General features: G+C 37.9%; 1 protein-coding gene across 1 annotated transcript in view; it reads right to left on the bottom strand.

The window, feature by feature from the left end:
- The window catches only part of CEP162 (centrosomal protein 162kDa), a 42,701-nt gene that overhangs the window by 2,548 nt on the left and 27,159 nt on the right, over positions 1-12,994 (bottom strand). The window contains exons 17-24 of the mRNA XM_009582818.1: positions 12,641-12,746; positions 10,933-11,059; positions 9,873-10,036; positions 8,268-8,372; positions 6,940-7,164; positions 5,357-6,027; positions 4,360-4,501; positions 2,418-2,516 (exon numbers count right to left, since the gene is read on the bottom strand). Coding sequence (XP_009581113.1) covers positions 2,418-2,516; positions 4,360-4,501; positions 5,357-6,027; positions 6,940-7,164; positions 8,268-8,372; positions 9,873-10,036; positions 10,933-11,059; positions 12,641-12,746 — 1,639 coding nt within the window. The remainder of the gene's footprint in view (positions 1-2,417; positions 2,517-4,359; positions 4,502-5,356; positions 6,028-6,939; positions 7,165-8,267; positions 8,373-9,872; positions 10,037-10,932; positions 11,060-12,640; positions 12,747-12,994) is intronic.

Raw genomic sequence — 12,994 nt, 5'->3', positions numbered from 1 at the left:
TTTCCCTATTTTAAGTAACTGGATATTTCTTCATTTAACATCCTAAGTCTTTTTTGGTCACTTTCTTAATGTGTATAAGTGAACTAAAGTAAAAGCTTTGAAGTCTTTATCCTTTATTATAACCTTTAGCTCCCCTTACCCAATGTATCTGCAAACTGCTGACCCTCTCAAGCACTCAGCCATCCTTGGCTCTCTGCTGCTGAATTCAAGTAGCTGGAAGCATTGTGTACTTCATAAGATGTTGTCACTCTTACTCAGAAGTGACTCCAAGATGGCTTACTATTATTTCCATTTTTTAATGTGGTTTTCTAAAACAACAAGGCCTACGTTACTACATTTTTGCCTGTCCATTACTCCAGCAGCTTTGAACCTGTGGACCAGTTTCAGCTACATTTGTCAGAGGAGCAGAAGTCTTCATTTCATAAGGTCTGTGAAAATGAGTGTCTGCTGCTTGTCTGCTAAGTTGCCCCACTGAAGGGAAGGGCTGATGCGTGATCTCAAGTACATAACTAAATACAAGAAAAATTCATGCAGGAAAGATGTTATGAGGGGAAAAAAGGCCCAGGAGAAAATGGGCTCCATGTATTTTGCCAGCAACAGAACTATGTTAAATACAAAGCTGTCCTACGTGCAAGCTGTTAGGTGAGAGAAGTATGTAGTTAATGAAAAACATCCATAAACAGCATTTCTGAGATTAGTATTCAAATAATAATCTTCCAGTGAGCCTCAGAAAAAAAGTTTGCCTTTTTTGAGGTACCACCATTTTAGACAAGAGGACTCTCAACCCTATTACAAATGGTAATGGTTTTCCCTATCATGAGTAATTACGTTTGCAGGTTTGGTTGCCTTCTTTTTTCAGCTCAACTTATTTAACCATTTAATGCTTAAAATGTATTTTGTAAGCAGCAGAGCAATCATGCTAGAGGGCAAAAGCAAGGCTTTACTTTGACATTTCTCTCTGTATAGTCTTGCAATGATTTTTGTAACAAAGGCACTCCATTACATTTTCTTAAATGCCAGCACCTCGAACTCAGCCTGTAACATGTGGGTCAGATAGGATGATCGTTCTCTTAACCATCACTGTCATTAATAATCTGTAAAGAAAACAGTCATAGAAGAACAAGTATGTTGAACAACATTTGTCTCATTGTACCCTCGCCCTGTTTTCCCAGGAAGAAGTATTATATATACACTGAGATCACTGGAGTGAAACAAGCTTTGTATGGAAAGGTGACATCGATCATTAGATTCATAATACGAACGCGAAGTCTCAGCCTTTATTCTGCAAATACAAAGCTTGTTTAATAGGAGATCTTTTTTCTCTCCCTACAAACCCTCGCTTTTCTATAAAACTTCACAACAGAGGGAGAATTTTGCATGGATAAGATAAATACTGAATGAGTTCAGTGAGATTAAGATTAATTATATTAAGTATGTACTAAACACATACTGATACTTCTCTCATTCCTTCTAAATAAGGGCAGCAAACAAGATTAAATGTCTGGAGTTCTCAGTCCTTTAAAGAATAGGAGAATTCTTTTTAATAAGTCTTGGAGGTTAATTACTGTATTAGCAAAATGAAGTTAAAATTAGCAATGTTCATACATCAAAGAGATGGTGAATTAAGCATAGGAACAATGCTAAGACAGGGCATATCCTCCTCCTGAACAGGAGGTGATTAAAAAAAAAAAAAAGATTGGCAGCACTTCAAGAATGACAAAAGCAGAGCCAATAGTTCAAAAAGCTTGAGCTAAAAGACAGACAGCAATTTTACACAATATTAACCCAAAAATTAAAACATGAACAAGTGTAATTTTTAGATTATATGCTATTAATAGAAGTAGAAGATTAGGAAAAACCTAGATACCTCTCTCGAAAACCAGTGAATTTCAGAAGAACTATTACAACTAACCTCTTCTTAAAAGACCTCAAGTTTCATAGATATCAAAGGAGAAAACCAAGAATATAATTGTCTAAGTCAGTTTTATGGCAATGAAGGATGAAAAAAGGAAGGCTTTATCTGAACAAACAATTTGAAAACAATAATAAAATATCCTCTTAATAAAGAAAAAGTCCTGTGGTCTATTTACTACCCATCACAACTCTCAGAGAAGAGGCTATGAATGCTTGGATTAACCTGCTGATCAATTTTCATACAGATGTCAGACATTTCTAACTAATTAAAAAGAATGATAAAATAATCAGAGGAGGTCAAAGTTCCACCTTCTGTGCTGTGTTGTTTTCTTGTTCACATTAGAAAAATATATTGCATTCTCAGGTGTAATTGATGTAGAAGCAACTGACAAAGATACTGTTTCTAAGACTTATTTTACTATATATTATTTGAGGCTTTACAAGGATGAAAGTGAAAACTCTTTTATTAGAATAAGGTACCCCCAATCCAAATTTAAATATACCTCTTTTTGTAGGAGTTCCTCTCGCATCTGTGAAACTAAAAGGGCTTCCTGATGTCTCTGTTGTTTACTGATTTGTTCTTGGAGATGTTTTATTAATATCTACAAAGAGATTAAAAATGTCCATGACAACATGTAAAAATCTATACAGAAAAAATACACCAAAAATATAATCAGTATTGTAGTACTCCAGGTATAAGTGATGCATATATTAACAATACTACCTCCATGAGTATACCCTCAGCAAGTTTGCTAATCATATAAAAATGGGAGAAGTGGCTGATACACCAGAGGGTTGTGCTGCCATGCAGAGGGTCCTCAACAGGCTGGAGAAATGGGCTGATAGGAGACTCATGAACTTCAGCAAAGGGAAGTAAAAAGTCCTGCTGTTAGGGGGGGAACAACCCCAGGCACCAGTAGATGCTGGGGGTCACCCAGCTGGAAAGCAGCTTTGCAGAAAAGGACCTGGGTGTCCTGGTGGACACCAAGTTGAACAAAAGGCTAACAGTATCCTGGGCTGCATTGCTGTGAATATTGCCAGCTAGTTGAGGAAGGTGGCCCTTCCCCTCTACGCAGCTCTGGTGAGGCCACACCTGGAATACTGTGTCCAGTTCTGGGTTCCCCAATGCAAGAGACATGGAGCTACTGGAGAGAGTCTGCAAAGGGCCACTAAGATGATGAAGGGACTGGAGCATCTCTCATATGAGGAAAGGCTGAGAGAGCTGGGACTGTTTAGCCTGGAGGAGAGAAGGCTCAGAGGGATCTCATCGATGTGTACAAATATCTGAAGAGAGGGTGCAAAGACAACAGAGCCAGGCTCTTCCCAGTGGTATCCAGTGACAGGAGAAGCAGCACAAACTGAAATACAGGAGGTTCTGTCTGAACATAAGGAAAACCTCTTTACTGCCAGGGTGACTGAGCACTTGTTTGGCTTTGCCCAGAGAGGCTGTGCAACGCTACAGGCTTGGGGAAGAGTGGCGGGAAAGCTGCCCAGAGGAAAAGGACCTGGGGGTACTGGTTGACAGCCGGCTGAACATGAGCCGGCAGTGTGCCCAGGTGGCCAAGAAGGCCAACGGCATCCTGGCCTGTATCAGAAATAGTGTGGCCAGCAGGAGGAGGGAGGTGATCGTGCCCCTGTACTCGGCCCTGGTGAGGCTGCACCTCGAATACTGTGTTCAGTTTTGGGCCCCTCACTACAAGAAGGACATTGAGGTGCTGGAGCGTGTCCAGAGAAGGGCAACGAAGCTGGTGAAGGGTCTAGAGAACAAGTCTTATGAGGAGCGGCTGAGGGAACTGGGGCTGTTTAGCCTGGAGAAGAGGAGGCTGAGGGGAGACCTCATCGCGCTCTACAACTACCTGAAAGGAGGTCATAGAGAGGTGGGTGTCGGTCTCTTCTGCCAAGTAACTAGCGATAGGACGAGAGGAAATGACCTCGAGTTGCACCAAGGGAGGTTTAGACTGGACATTAGGAAAAACTTCTTTACTGAAAGAGTGGTCAGGCCTTGGAACAGGCTGCCCAAGGAAGTGATTGAGCCACCAACCCTGGAAGTATTTGAAAGAAGTGTAGATGAGGCGCTTAGGGACATGGTTTAGTGGGCATGGTGGTGTTGGGTTGACGGTTGGACTCAATGATCTTAGAGGTCTTTTCCAACCTTAATGATTCTATGATTCTATGATCTCCCTCCTTGGAGATATTCAAAAGTCATCTCAACACGGTCCTGAGCAACTGGCTTTAAGTGAGCCTGCTTGAGCAGGGGGGTTGGACAAGATGACCTCCAGAGGTCCCTTCCAACCTCAGGCATTCTGTGATTCTGTGAATACAGTGGCACAGCCCATTTTTGAAACAACAGATCCTACTTCAAAGAAAGATAAAGTTTATAGTAATCTAGAAACAAGTAACTTTAACAGATATCTATGTGTAATGGATATATCTACTGCATCTTACCTCTTGTGTTGAAATTCTGCTGCTTAGTTCAGCTACTTTAGAAGTAGAATGCTCCCTTGCGTGCTGGCAAAGAATCTTCTCCACTTCCCTCTGATGGGAAGCTTTCAGAGATGCAATGTATTCTGCTGTGTCTTCCTGTACCCTGAACAGAGTGAGAGGAAAATAAGATGTAGTAAACCAGCTACAGACAGTTCTTCAAAAATGCGGCAAAGTTTCTCACTTGAACTTATGTAATATCAAAAACATTAAAGGCAGCATGTCTTTGAAATTTCACAACAAAACCTCGCAAGAGATAGCACCACCATTACTTCTACTGCTCTGGAGGGATGACAGGGTGGGAAGCTTACAATGTTGGATATGTGCCTCATTTAACTAGAGGCAGCTAGAATACAGAAAACTCAGTCAATCATCCTTTTTGCCTCCTCTTAAAAAAAAAAAAAAGGCGAGAAAATAGGTGCTTTTAAATCATAATTCAGCTGTCCTATTTCAGGTATCTATTTTAGAACAGGATGTGTTGCAATCTAAATAGGCCAATTTCCCCTACTTTGACTGTGAAGGGAGACTAGGTAAAGTGTAAAGTTTCTACAGTTGGTCAAGTAAATCTCACTGAAAGCATATCCCAGTTTGAAGGAAAGTATGTGTACCAAATATTAATGCTATATAACACAAATACAAAACATCCAAGATGCAACTATTTATACTGAGATCTTTTTACTCAAAACCATGACGAATGTAGCATTAATAAGTAAGATTAACATAAGTTTACCTGCAGAAAGAATCATGACAGTGCACTGCTCTAAAAAAAAAAACCCAAAACAACCAACCCCTCCCCCCACAAAACCCAAAACCAAAAACAAACAGTAAAAATGAAATTTACAGAGAACATTGGCCAAGTATAAGCTAGCTTCACACATGGCTAACATGTTAATGTGTCACTTCAATCCTGTATCAGCCAACACTTTAACGAGGTTTTTAAAGGAACATTTTGAGCATTTACCTTCGTATGTTATTTTCAGAATAAGCCAGTGTTGCTTGAGACTTCACCCTCTGCTGGTTCATTTCTAGAGACAATCTCTCTAGCTCCTCTTTCAGCTGTGCATTTTCTTGCAGAACTTCCGAGAGATTAGAAGCAGAGAAGGTATGTGGTTGGTATATTTTGTCATCATTGAAAATGCTTAGAAGGGGTTCACTGTTGCTGGAATTCCTTTTATCTGTTGCTGAGGTATTCTTTTTCAAGATCTCTGTAGAGTTTTCCTTATTATCGGTTTTATTTCTCAAATTATTATCAGACAACATCACCATCCTTTCTTTTTGAAGTTTCTCTACAGTTTTTGTAAGGTCTTGTATTTCTCTATTTTTGGTGACCAGTTCTTCATTTAGTTTTAACAGTCTGTCTTTTGTGTTACCTTGTTTCATGTGAGAGTCTGTGGACTCTAAGGCTTTATTATCCTTTTTACTTCTAGGTTTTAATTGGGTATTTTGACTTTTAAGGTTTTCAATTTCTGTCTGGAGGTTTTTAACAGTGATCTGATGGGTCTTCTTTAGATTCTGAAGCTCCTGTTCAAGTTCTGTAGAACTGGCTTTACCACCATTCAGTTTTGGTGATTCACTCATAAATTTGTAGGCAAGTAGTTGCTCAAGCTCTACAAGTCTTTGCTCATACTGTATCTAAGGGAGGGGAGTGGGAGGAGGGGAAGAAAAAGCAGTTTCCTCAAGTGTACTTTTATTATTAGCTCTTCTTATTATTCTTTAAAGTTACTGCATATCTGAAGCAAGATTTCCTAAGACAGGTTTTAATTGGGTATTTTGACTTTTAAGGTTTTCAATTTCTGTCTGGAGGTATTACTAACAACACTACTCAATCAGTTCAGAAATTAGTAAGTGAAAAAATTATGTGAAGCAAACTTAAGTCTGCTGTAAAACACAATTACTCAAAACATTTACTACAAAGTAATCCTCTACTCACAATGAATACAGTAACTATGGGAAAGAAAATTAAATTGACAAGAAACTATATCATTTTTATATAACTGTGTTCTGTTGAGATATTACCAACTTGGACAGGCAAAGTAAAATCTTATTTTAATATAGCAAGAAGTCTTTAATTTTTTAAAAAATCTGCCATTATGTATTTGTCAGATTTCTGAGCATCCTAGCATGGAAAAGTCTTTAAGATTAGCTATCATGTAATTTTTGGATAGAACGTTTAGTGTCCCCAGACATTCCTTGCAGAAATGCTCAGTCAGCAGACCTTTGAAACCACAGCCTTTGGTACAGCAAGGAATTAGGTAAGCAGCTACTCTAACCCACAGGATGAAATCCACTTATCTTAACTGTAAGAATTAAAGTATTATGCCCCAGGAACTTGTCCTCTCAGTTTCAGTATTGCTCTAACAATTTCAGTGCTCTTTTTATTTTATGTGCTGAAGCCACTGAAATTATGGTTATAAATTCTTTGAATATTTTTCTCCTTGAATGTGGTCTTTGCCTTCAGTTTTCACCACTGCTTTGTGTTAGACCCCAGTAACCTTGTGACTGTTACTTGCGGAGTAGACTACTCAACAAGCCTCCAACTTTTACCTTTATTTTTTGAAATTGTTGTTCCATGGTACGGAGACTTTTTTTAGCTTCGTCATCTTTACCCTCAAGTTCCGTTTCTAACTTTTTTATTCTTCTCTCCAAAAAATCGACTGTGTGTGTTTTAGCTGAGAGATCATTAGTTTTGTCAGCAGCAGCAGCAGCATAGATCAAAGCTGGCAAAGAATTTGGATACCTTCTTTTTAGAATTCCTTCCATTTCTCTGATCTATCAAAAAGAAAATTAAGTCAGAAGTCAAAAAGAATAAAGTTCTGATGAAAAGTGAACTGAAATAAGTGACAGAATGTTAACAAATGTCATCCACTTAAGCTGGGTGAAGAATGAAAACTAGAGATGCATATATTGAGAATTTTTTACATTGTTTACATTTATGTTAGTTTACAGAAAAGCAAGACATCATCTCTTACTGGTTGACTTATACATCATCTTAAACAAAATACTGCTCTGGTCTTCAAATTGTCTTATGTCAAATGGACCTTTTATTTACTTTCTTAGCACTTAAGTTGTATATAGCTCTTAATGCTGTTAAAATATTTGCTTTTTTTCTGGACTTACTTTCACACTTCCACATTCCATTCTACTTTTCCAACTGTTGCAGAGATATTTCATAACAATATTGAAACTATTCTCCCAATAACAGATTAAATGACTTTTTATTTTGGAGTCTGCAATAAAATAAAACTAACACCTGGCATGCAAGACTAATAACAAGCCCCTCTTTTATCTATGGCTAAGATATTTTTTGCATTAGAATACTGCGGAGGCTCCTTCTCATTTGTCCCACATCCCTACCAAATGCAGCTGCCATCTCCTAAAATTCAGAAAGGCACAGTTCCTCCTGACTTTTCCTCAATAGAAACATGGATGTTTAAGGTCTCTACTCCCCCAGTTTTCATGAATCTTGTAGGAATTCAATACAATTTAAACCCCTACTCTTGAATCAACTTGGTTGAAATTGGTCATAATGTTAATGGGTTACTGAATACAGACAGAAGGAGTCTTAGAAAGATAAACAGCAAGCTTATGTGTGCTTTTGCCTTCTTGCCCCTTTCCAAGAAACTCTGAACAGTATTTTAATGTTAAAGAATTTTAAAAGGGGTATCAGTAAATAGCTTATTAGAACACAGTAGCAGAAAAGCCCTTTGTAAGTAAATAATTGCAGCTTTTTGTGTTAAGAGTGTTCCATAGCACAAGTTACTTTATCATAGGGCTTCATTCAATGCTTTATCCTTATGAAAGGGCTGGTAAGTGTTGTAAGAGACCTTATGTGAAATAAAGGTTAAACGAAACACAGTTCTATTATTGCATACTTGTCGCTCAAGATCCTGAATTCTTTTAGCATCTGCTGCTCTGTCTCGCAAACGTTTCTTCTGTTGCGCACACTGATCTCCAGCTTCAGCTCTGAGCTTCTCGACCTATCCAATTTATGAGAAAATAAACTGAAATACATATTCAGAGATATTGTCCTGTAGTACGAAAGTAAGCGTTTCAAACACACATAATATAATGGAATTATTTTGCAACTTAAGAACTCGTAATAGTAATTTCTGTACTAACTGATTCTTCAGGTTCTTAAACTAAGTTACAGCTTCTTCAAGCCAGTTGAGATTAAAAGAAGCTGAAACTAGCTACAGAAGTCTATAAGAGAACTTAAAATCTGGGACATTCTTGTCTTCTGACCAGTAAATCTGCTTCTTTCTACCATAATTCCAGTATGCAGGCTTGGTTAATAAAGTATAATATAAAGTACTACAGTACATTACATGAATTCAGGGTGAGTTAAAGAAATAGTTTTTGATTTGCAAGGCTATGCTCCATGATGAGCAATGTTATGTTGTGCCTAAATAAATGCTGACTCCCAGGATCAGGGGAAGTAACTGGATAGCTAATGCTCCTGCATTCCCATAAAGTCTGGCCATGAGGACTCAAAAGCTTTAATCTAAAATTGAATTTCCTACCTTTATCAGCCACTATGATCACTGTACAGGGATATTACACCTTGTATAGTTGGAAGTATTCCTATCTTGATTTTTGTCTCACATTGGCAATGTTAGCATAAGTAATGCTTTTATGCCAGCATAGTTTGACTAATTTGATTGTTTCTATGAAGTCAAAGCTCTTCATTGTTTTTAAACACCAGTCCATCCTGGAGAAAATGCAAATTAAAATATTTTCTTTCACAGCAAAGATATGTTGATCAAAGTTTGGTATGGTGCTGTTTAAGGGCTATCCTTCCCTGGCTGCTCCTTCAGAGGTACCTCCTTTCATCTGTGATCTCTTCAATAAAACAGCATGAAAAAATTCTAAGATCATTTTATCACTGGTACCATTCTTTATTTCTATGAATCTTAAGTCAAATCTACTGACAAGCAGGCAATGCAAATCTTAGAACTATTCAAGATTCATGTATTAGTTTTGCTTGCTTTGTATTTCGAGTGTTTTGGCTTTTTCGTCCCTACTACGGCAACCAGAGAATTTTTCTAAGGAAAAAAAGAATTTAGAACTGGTACTTAAGAGAAAAAATAAGTGTTGCCTATGCTACGGTGGAGTAAAAAGGAGGAAAAGAGAATGACAAGAGGGATGTTCCAAGTTGTTAATGTAACAATGTACTTCCCTTTCTTAGTCAAGCAATTTGCAGGTTTTAAGGAAACACATTACTTTTGTTTCCAAAAGCATCATCAGGGTGTCCAATACAAGCAAAACCAGGTTTGAAGCATTATGCACTTGCAGTTCTCACTGCAGTAATATCTATATTGCATATAAAGACTCCACATTTGATTTAAAGCTTATGAAGAGTTTACATGTTTTTTCTTGAAAAAAAATGGGATTATTATGGACAGAATTACATTATACTCATCACTAGAAAAGAAATAATTTAAAGTTTCAACTTCTTAGATAAAACTAGATATTATCACCTCCAGTTTTAGTTTCTCAATTTCTTCTCTTGCATCTTTAAGACGGGCTGCATCTTTATCCAGAAGATCTTGATTTTCTGCATACCACTGAAGTCGTCTTTTTAAATGAGTAATTTCCTGTTTGTATGATTCTTCCATAACTTTAAATTCGTAAGACTTCTCACCTACAAGAATAAAACATCCTTAGTATTGTTTTATTAGTAATTATGTATTGAAGTAATTAGTCAACACTATCCTTCTCAGCACATTTCATATACTTACTAATCCTTTACTGCAGTGAAGTTTTAAAACCAGACCCTAATTAGGATTTTAAATGCAACGGTATTTGAAAAAAACCTTTTTTTCTCTCATACATAGTAGTACTCAATGGTTCACAGTTTACTGTGGAAGGTATTTAAAACAGAATCCCAGGGGGATCTATTCTTGATCACGTTCTAGTAAACAAATTTTCAGTATCATGGATGACATTATAGAATATATGCTTAGATATATATTGACCATACTCCTCCCATTTAGGGATCAAGCATTTTGAGAAGAGACATGGAGGCAAATATTACAGCTCTTAGCACTTGTCATGCCTGATACTGGAAGTGAAAGAGTCCAATTTCTGGCCGTCTCATTAAGAAAGCTAAAGTCTCTAAGGAAAGAGTTCTTGTAAGAATGTTGAAAAGTCACAAGGCATAAGTTATAGGTAAAAAATGGGCACAATTTAAATAGGAGACTAAGATGCAACATAGTAAATCTTCGCTTATGAACAGAGTTGTCATATAAATGGAATCATCTGTTTTCCATGCCCAGTGGGAGATGGCCAAGAAATCAAACTTAATATGCAACAGCAGAGAGTTTGGCTGTATACAAGAAAAGGCTTTCTAATAGAGTGCCAAAGGTACCGTAGCATGTCCTTCACTGTACGCTTTTATTAGAAGTTTAGACAATATTTGGAAATAGTCTAGATGCATTTGACTATGTAGTATTTTAATAAGAAACAAGTTTTAGTTACATATTTATTTAGTGAAGCGCAGAGTAGGCAAAATTACTCAACAAAATGAAGGTGCTTTACCTGATGTGGATGCAATCTGGACTTTTGCTAAATCTCTCTCCTTCTTTGCTTGTCCCAAGTCTACCTCAAGAGCTTGCTTATCTTGTTTGAGACGTCTTATCTCTTCTTGTAATTTCGTTTCTTCCTTCTGAGTTTTAGAGAAAATGGCAAGACAAGAAAAACTAAACGCACATTGTCATACAAAAAACCTGAACGTGCTTTTTCACCATAAGATGATTAAATCACAACAGTTGCACCAGACTAGACCACAGCAGTAATGAGGTTTTCTAGTTTTTGTATTATTCTCAGGCCTTGCTGCAGCAGAGCATGGGAAAACTTAAGCTAAACATAAAAAAACTGTATTTTTTTAAATAAGTCTTACATAATTGTCTTAGAAGTAGAAAACACCTGCCTTTTGAGAGGGTCAGTAAAGAAATAGCTTTACTTATTTCTAAAATTTAAGACGGTAGCTTAAATGGACAGATGTATTCTCCAACAGTTCATCTTACTACATTCTATTTCTCGCCATTTTCTGCATGCGCTCTCTGTTCTGTTTGTTTATGTGTGATCACTAGCAAACTTCCAAGACTAAGTAGGACAAAAGGTCTCAGTGCCAGCCTCTGGAGATGGAGGCCCTTGGTCCTAGGGATCCGTAGGTACAGGGAGCAGCAACTGGGAGGGCTGAGATTTTGGGGCAAACCAGTAAATAGACCAAGTGTCTAGGGCCAGCAAGGGCCAGCACATGCATGTATGTGTGTTATTGCTAGCGAACTCCTATCCTGATCTGCTGAACAGGATCAGGCCACATGAGCTCCTTGTGTTTCCAACAGTTTTGTTTGTATTTCTGTGGTGCGAGCAAAGGCACTGCCCTCTGTGTTACCTGTATGCCTGACCATGTTAGTGTTGTATGTGTGTGTCTCCATCTTTGGATCTTGTGTTCAGTCTCATTACAGGGAAGGACAGGGAAGTGCAGCAGCACCTATGAGGTTGGAACTAGGGGAGCCCCTGGAGTCTTAAGAGCTCAAAGTCAGCTCTATCAGACCACGAATGCCTCCACTGGTCCTTAAGCTCACTGGATCTAGATCCTCTTATCACCTACCTAACCAGTTGTTGTTTGGTTTTGGTTTGGGTTGGTTGGTTTGTTTAAAAAAAAAAAACAACCAAAACCAGAAGCAGCAGCTTTTAATTTCTGGTCTAACTATCAGAGGAAGTATGTACCAGAACTTGAAGTATGTGCCCACTTGCAGTAAGCAGAGCAACAGAAGTTCCTGAAAACCTTTAATTTTAACATGAAGCTTACTAAACGTCCTCCCTCAAAACCACAAGCATCTGTAAGACTACAAAAAAGAGTTACGTGAGTGAATAACAAAAGATTCTTTTCACTCTGATGTTCTTTTCTGTAACTTACTTGGTATAGAGCAGGGATAAACATTCTTCTGGATTTGTCTTATGCGGGAAAGCTACAGAGGTATGACTACTTTCTACAAGCTCTCAGAAGATATTTCAGAATTCCCAGTAAACTTGGCAACACTGCATTTCCTTCAGTGAATCTATGTCTTAGGGGATTACTTCTGAAAGTTCATTTGATGAGACATTGGTGATATACAAGTGTGGCAAATAATTAACGCTGTAGAACAGTAGCATGCTCCACTACTTAATTTACATTATTAGTCTACAATATGGATGGTTAAGTGTTTTTCGTAAGAACACATGGTTTGTGTATACCTACCTGTGCTGCTCGAAGCTCTGAAATCAATTCTGTGAAACTCTGATTTCTGACTGGTTCAGAATCCTGCACGATTCGTGACTGGGTATTAGTTTTCTCTATCTTTTCTCTAAACGGCAACAGCAAAAACAGTTATGCAATGTGGTGACTTGGCATACTAACAGTGGCGTACTAAAAAACAAACATCCCCCCCCCCGAAATGGTACCACAAAAGGCAATCTGTGCAGGCTCAAAACAAAGAAAGAAGCAACTATGTAGTATCTCTTCATAGCAAAAAAAATTCACCTGTAAGGTGAAATCTTCTCACCTCGCACAAACTTGTTTGTTGGGACTACACAAGGGAAGGAAACAAAACCT

This window comes from Fulmarus glacialis, unplaced genomic scaffold (genome assembly GCF_000690835.1).
Source record: "Fulmarus glacialis isolate BGI_N327 unplaced genomic scaffold, ASM69083v1 scaffold11468, whole genome shotgun sequence".
Lineage (NCBI taxonomy): Eukaryota > Metazoa > Chordata > Aves > Procellariiformes > Procellariidae > Fulmarus > Fulmarus glacialis.
This window is presented reverse-complemented; position numbering and strand designations above follow the sequence as displayed.